A 7697-nucleotide genomic window follows, 5' to 3' on the forward strand; every position below is an offset into this window, starting at 1 on the left:
AATTACACATAGAAAATAAAATGTTTGATTACACAAAAATATTAGTAAAAAATTGTTAAAAATTATTACTTCACTTTATTAATGCATATATAATAAATAAATACTAAATAAAACAAGTTGATAATTTTTTTTATCTCGCTAATTATCGCTTAGAAACAAGCATATCTTTTCTGTTACTGAAAGGTGCAATAATATGAATCCCCATAGTCATAGCTAAGAAGGGAGCAAACTGATGATACACATCCAAGCACAATGCTATCTGAAATCTCTAAATACAACACAGGATTACCCAAAATGCACATGACAATACCACAAAGAAATGCATAATAAACTTGCATCTCGGATTATTAGAAAAGTAACAAGCTGTAAAGGAACACGCAGGCACTGATTTTAGATAGAGATACTGTTTGGAATGCCTCTGAAAGTAAGGCCTTCATCACTGGTAAGAAGGAGCAGAGTGTATGGCATATGAACAGGTCCAATTCTGTTTCTAAGGCTTGGCTCTTTGTATCCTCTGCTCGATTTTTGCCTCGATATCCGCCAACTTGTTTCCAAACTTCTTGAAGGCTTGTATCGCCCTCGAATCCGATGTCCAGTTCGAATTGTCTCTCTGCCCAAGATACACCTCATCAGAAGCATGCCTTGACAATATCTCAATCACAGAAAGGTCCACCAGGGCCTCCAATTTCCCTGTTATTGTTCTCAAGTAAGCTTTCTGAGGGTTTGTAACCAATTCTTGATGATAACATGAGTCATTGACGACGACATAAGCCTTGGCAAGAAGCCATATAGTACCTTCAGCACCTTTAGCAGGCAAGACAACTCTGCTAACAGCACCAAATATGTCTCCGCCAGGGTGTGGCACACTTAATTCAATGGCCAATGGTGTCAATGTTCCATCATGTTTCAAGAACAGGATTGTCCTTGTTGCATAAGCCTTTGAAGTCTTAACTCTTAAGCCCGTTTATCTTCCTCAAGTATGGCATGAATGCATCATGGTAATCTAAGATGAACAATTTGTTCCTTTCAAGCGCCTGTTACATTACATGTATCAATATATATTTGGTTTTTGAGTAAAAAAACTATTTATATATTTATGAAATATATGTCATTAATTATTAATTACCTCATCAACGGTAAGTCCTTCTAGGTTACTCTCAAGGGTTCCTTTTGTAATTGCACTCGTCTGATCACCATAAATTGACGGATCCAGTGTGCTTTGTGGTGGAAACACCTAACATTACAAGAAAAAAAAAATCAGAAACAGTTGCCTCCATTTTAGATACACAAAAGTATTATCTATAAATTCAAAATTAGTCTTTCATGTTATTAATATATGTGTTGTTTAACTCATTTTTAATATATATTTTATATTTTAATATATATTATGTACAAGTGACTAATTGAATAAGATGAAAATTTAGGTGCAGTCGACTTTATGTGAAGTTGATACTTGAGAACCGTTAGATGATTTGATTGATTTGACTAAATTTTCATCTAACAGTTCTTAGCTATTAACTTCACGTGAAGTCAACTGCACCTGAATTTCCACCGTTAAATAAATAGTTCTTTTTGTTGACATAGTATGAATCTTACATAAGACATGGTTGAATATTAGAAACAATTTATTCTTTTAAAGAGTACTTACCTCAAGGCGTTTAATAACATTTGGATTTACTCCAGCAATCACTTCTCTGGCAAATTCTTCGTCAGTCATCCATGCAGACTTACTAACTGAGTAACTAGTTCACGATAACACAAAAACTAAATTATTTTCTGTTTACATTGAATTAAATAAATGGAAATGGGCAAAGCATAAATAATAATGGACCTTGGATGACGTGAGGTGGAGGGAACTTGAGGACTTGTTCACCATCTGTACGGAAAATTTCCTTGAGAACTGGTAAGGGGCTGATATCGCTGATGACATCAGTAGGGAGGTAAATTCCACCTTCAAAGAATGCACGAGCATCGTCGAAGCTATCAAACTCACTGTTTAAACCAAACACTGATTGGAACCTTGGCAACACGTTTTGAGCCAAAGATTTGATTCCATATGTAAGGAAATCTGATGACTTCAAGTGACCAAAGATTTCATCTCTTGGAACATAAGTACTTGAGCTCGGTGCCTCGCTCTTGGGATCTGTTCACAATTTTATTTTGATTATTACATTGGTGTTCGAAGGAGACAAGAAGAACACTAGCTTACACTTCTACACCGCTAACAGAGGCGGAAAATGTTTGATGAATAAATTATTTTTATAACTAAGTTTAATTAATTTTTTTAAATGTTTTTTTTTTGTTTTTTGTTTAACTAAAATTTATGATTATTCATTTTTAAATTATTAGATCAACTTGATTAAATTTTAATTATCAAAATAATTTATTTATATAGCAGTATTATATTATTATATATTATTTTTTATTAATTTTACCATGAAATTAAGCAATTTTTTAAACAGAAGCCGTTAATAAAAAATAGCAAATTATAAAAAAAACTTATTCAATTTTAATGTTAAAATTATTTTATATGTATTTTTAATCACGTAAAATTATGTCATCAAAAATAATTTTTTTATATTAATTATATTAATAATCATCTAAAAAATTTTTTCAAGAAATTTAGATAATAATATAATAAATAATAAACATTGCTAACCTTTTTTTTGTCTTTGTTCTTCCAGTTCTACCCCTGCGAGGGTAAGGATATTCGGAAGTTCCTCCAAGAATGGGGCGAGCAAGGCTGTTATCCACATCAGGGTTGCCCAAATCATTGTAGACATCATAATCATAGATTTTATCTGCTTCTTTGCGTTCTCCTGTTCCATTTCCTCTTAAATTTTCCAGTTCTTCGTTTCTGTATTTTAATAGTGCACTTGGAGTTGCACTTGGAAGATAAACCTGAAATGTAGTATATTCAATTTTTTTTTCATACGGTGAAAATACAGATGTTAAATGATTTAATAAATTTGACTAAATTATTATCTAATAAGTTTAAGCTATCAGTTTCATATTTATTACACCTGAATTTTCACATATAGAGTTAAGAGTAAAGGACATTTTTGTCCCTAACCTTTTTTTTGCGGACATTTTTGTCCTCAAGTAATGGAAAATATATTTAAGTCCTTCACCTCCGAAAAACGTGGACATTTCAATCCTTCCGTCGAATTCAGGCGTTTGGACGGGACGGAAAAGTCTGACCTGGCAGAGATGGTGCTGACCTAGTCGTTACAGAGGCCACGTAGCAGGGAGCATTTCGAAACAGGACATATAAGTCCCTGGAGACAAAAACGACGCCGTTTCGTTACTGACCTCCACTTCTTCTCCCTCGTCTACCTCGATTTTTCGGCATTGGCCTTGTTCAACCCATTATTGTAGCTTCGTCTCGAGCTTCCTCCGATGACGAAGCAGAAGAAGAAGAAGAAGAAGAAGAAGAAGAAGAAGAAGAAATCATTAAAAACGACGCAAGAAACCCCGGCCCCTGCCCCGCCGGAATAATCGACTGCTCCGCCGTCGCCGCTATTTCTCTTGCTCCGCCATCGCAGAAACCTCAACTTCCACTACACGTTCCGCCTCAGATTTCTCCTCTCTCTTCCGACGACGAGGAGCTCGTACAGCAGGTGGTGTCCGGCGATAGGGTTTGTTCAGATTTCAGTGGGTGTTGTGGGTCCATTGTTGCTCGATGGGGTAGAGCACACGGTGCCAATGGGCACCACCGAGGGCTGTTTGGTTGCAAGCACAAATAGGGGTTCCTTAAAGACCCAATCAACTTCGATTCCCTTGCTGCCGTTTTCGACAAGTAATTTTCATTTTCCATAATTTTAGTTCCTTTTTTTTCACTCACACCTTCAACACAAGTTTTGATTTTTTATAATGTTATTGGTTCTTTGCTCTTTTGGGTAAATGATTATCGTGACAAGTTTGAATTTTTTCTTGGCTTTCTTTTGTGATACTCCTTCAGATGCCATGGAAGGAAGAATTTTCTTTCTTCATTTACTCCCCCACAACACCCACTTTGTCGATTCTGTTGCATTTGTTGTTGTTGTCGTGATTGTTGCTGAAGCTGTTGCTGCTGCTGCTGTTATGGTTGTTGTTGCTGTGATTGCTGAGGGTCTTGGGAGAGAGGGGGGAGAGAAGGGGAAGAGATATTGTGAATTGAAGGGGATTGTTGTTGAGAGAAGTTTGAGATCGAAGGCGATTGCACTGACATTGAAGGGTTGGGATTTGAATTAGGGATTGGGTTTGGGTTTGGACTTTGGGAAGGCTGGGATTGAGGGTCCATGGTAGAGGGTTTAGGTAAGGACGTTGAGGCGTTTGGAGTTTCAGCCATTTGTAGAAGAATTGCTTAGTGGAATTGGAGAGCAAAAAGTGAGTCTATGATTTCCACGGCGATGCGGACATGGCCAAATTGGGCGGATAGGTTGAGTGAATCGCAAGAGGAAGAAGAAGAAGGACGGAGGAGGTTGCCGGCGTTGATGGTGGCTGACGGAGGCGCGGCTGTGCGGCGGTGATGGAGGCAGGGCTGAGGAAGAATAATGGAAGGAAAAGAGACGAAGGAAGAAGAAAGTGGCAGATGGGGGAGGAGACGAAACGGCGTCGTTTTCGTCTCCAGGGACTTATACGTCCTGTTACGAAATGTTCCGTCTCCAGGGACTTATACGTCCTGTTACGAAATGCTCTATGCCACCTGGCCTCCGTTACGTGCCACCTCAGCGCCACCTCTGCCAGCCCAGCCTTTTCCGTTCAGTGCAAACGACGGAAGGACATAAATATCCACGTTTTTCAAAGGTCAGGGGCTTTAATGTATTTTCAACTGTTTGAGGACGAAAATGTTCGCAAAAAAAAGGTCAAAGACAAAAATGTCCTTTACTTTAGAGTTAACAACTTCAATCAAACAGCATGACCTAAAAAATCGTTTAAAATAAATAATTATTTTTTGCCATTGATATGGCCCGAATACTACGAGTCTTATAAAGATTTTTTATTTAAATAAAAAATTTATTATTTATGTTTTTTTTTAAATATGAGATTTTTATTTTTTATTTTTTATTATTACTGTATTTTCTTGTTAAGTTAACTAGATTAATTTACTTATATTTTGTTGGCGACCAATTTTTTCTTTTTTTTTCTTTTTATTTTTTACAATATCTTTCAATCCGACAAATAAAAAATTAATCTGTCACAAATTGGAGTTCTATTTAACGGTTTGCTGTTCATCAATGAGTTGCTGTATACATTGACGACCAAAGTTTTAACATGCACAATTCACATAAAGAATCAATGATTACACAAGTCGGATTTTTTTTTTGTTAAATGAAAAAGCCCGATATAAAACATTCATTTGTTGTAAAGTATTAGAATTGAATAAGTCTATTAACTCCTGATAAGTCTATTAACTCAACTCAATCCTATTAGCTAATAGTTAGTTCCAAAGGTAAGAGTTTATTAAAAGCTAATTCTAGAGAGATAACAATTGTCTCAATAATAATAAACACCGCAAAATTATATCCTTAATGGATGTAAGCTTTTTAATATTTTGTTATTTTGTTAAATCTATAAAGTAATGTAAAGAAAAACCGATTTGTTTTTTACAAATTTTTAAAAGTTCTTAGAAATTTACATTGTAGCCAATATTTAATATAAGAAAAAAAATTCAAAACTTAATTAGAAAAAACATTAAAAATCAAAACTAAAAAAAAAGGACTTTATACTATATTTTTTTGACAATCTTCTATTATAATATTAACTGAAATTGATGTTATAATGTTCTTTAGCATTATTAAAAAAAAATAAAGATAGACAACAGTTTTAACCCTTGTAGTTGTAGAAAGGCTACTTACTTCATTAGCAAAGAAGATCGATGCGGTCCTTTTTGTAATTATTGAAGTTGTAGACCCATGAGTTGCAAACAAAGTAAATGCTTCCATGGTTTGGGATGTCTTCAAGAGTCACACTAACGAGGAAGAACTCAGTTTGCATGTAGTTTTTGAGATAAATTACTGCTTGAATTCCAAACTCAGCATCATATTCAAAATAAATATCGTATGCTTCTTATGCCTTGCTCCCATTGTGGGCAAGGTTGGAAGATGATTCTCTACATAAGTTTCCTTTCCAATTTTTCCATTTCCCTTTTCTTAAAAAAAAACGGAGAAAATAATAAATAAATTTTTTATTTTTTATTTTAAAAAATTTTTTTTATTAAGTTTAATTATAAATAAATTTTTATTTTTGTAAATGCTGAAAAAAAAAACATATAAAGTCCTCTAGCTAGCAATAGTTTAAGTGTTTGTTTGGGTCACGTTAAATTGATAATGAAAAAAAATTATTTTTTAGTGTGTTTGATAAATTTTTAATAATAAAAATAAAAACAGTACAAACAACAACAACAAGCATTATCCCACTAAGTGGAGTCAACTACATGAATTAAATGACATTATTGAGTTTTGTCAAGTATCATGTACATGTAAAAAAAATAAAAAATAAAAAATATTAAAAATAAAAACACTAAAAAAATAATTTTTTTTGAGAATATAACATATGTGTCTTCTGTTTATTGAGATCAGAGACTTATTTATAGTGTTCTCAACAAATTATAATAAACTAAGAATTTGCAATGATATTGAACTTTGTTTGTTTGCGCTCCTAACGTTAAAAGAAAAAAATTGTTTTCAAAAGAATTATTTATTTTTTTAGATTATTTATTTCATCAAAGAAATGATGATGAGAAAGACATGAACACACCATCAGTCTTGGTAGCACTGATCAACTTAAGGGAAATTTGTTGGCTGAAGACGGAAGTGACATTATCAACTGTGTTACCAATAATGCCAGTGGCAGCGCCAAAGAAGCCGCCGACGGCCTCAGAAACGCCGGCGTTGGGGATGGAGGATATGACGTTGAAGTCCAAGACATTCTTGGGCATCAACACCACAGTCCCCTTGATCTTTTGACAAAACTCTTATATTGGAAGAAGCTGCTTGCTTGCGACGATGCAAACGAATGTTTTGTGCTATTTATAGACCAAGTGACAAGTATAAATCAACGACCGAAAGTGTTCTTGTAGTCCTAAAGAGTTCCAATGGTTTATTTTTTGAAAAAAATCCATATGCTAAACGTGATATCATAAACTTTAAACGAAAGAGGTTAATTTTTTTGAAGTTTTGTCATCATATGTATCGCCTGTTAAATTTCAATCACCTACCTTTCGGTGTGGATTATATATTAATATCCATTTATTTATCATTCTAAAAAAATATCCATGTGTTTTTAAAATACACAAATCTTATTATAAGTTAGGTTGATTCACTCTTTTATTACTGCTAGACGTAAGCCTGAAATAATACCCATGATGATATGAATTTCACCGTCATCTAATCATATCTAGAGGAAGATGAAATCTCATACTAATCTCACACTATTAAAATTATCATTAATGATTATTTGATGGCTATAAATCACAAAAGTTATTAGCCCCTAGCACTTCTCTCTCTATATATATATAGCTAGCACTCCTTTCTCTCTCTATATATATATATATAGGTCAGGTCATTTTAATATAAGTATATTACTGAGATTATAATATTTAAAAAAGTACGATAAAATTTAAAAAAATATTTTTTTATTAAACAATATTTTTTAATAAATATTGTTTAAAAGAATGTTACCAAAATATATATAAAAAAAAGTGCAACTTTAAT

General features: G+C 33.6%; 1 protein-coding gene and 1 pseudogene across 1 annotated transcript in view; both read right to left on the reverse strand.

Moving 5' to 3' along the window:
- Nucleotides 1-6937, reverse strand: part of LOC107464753 (seed linoleate 9S-lipoxygenase) — a 59321-nt gene extending 52384 nt beyond the window's left edge. Inside the window, exon 1 of the mRNA XM_052253918.1 lies at nt 6742-6937. Within this exon, the coding sequence (XP_052109878.1) occupies nt 6742-6922 (181 nt within the window). The 5' untranslated portion in view covers nt 6923-6937. The remainder of the gene's footprint in view (nt 1-6741) is intronic.
- Nucleotides 142-6393, reverse strand: LOC107464734 (linoleate 9S-lipoxygenase 1-like; annotated as a pseudogene).
- Nucleotides 6938-7697: the final 760 nt, after the last annotated feature.

Source organism: Arachis duranensis, chromosome 9 (genome assembly GCF_000817695.3).
Source record: "Arachis duranensis cultivar V14167 chromosome 9, aradu.V14167.gnm2.J7QH, whole genome shotgun sequence".
In the NCBI taxonomy this organism is placed as follows: Eukaryota; Viridiplantae; Streptophyta; class Magnoliopsida; order Fabales; family Fabaceae; genus Arachis; species Arachis duranensis.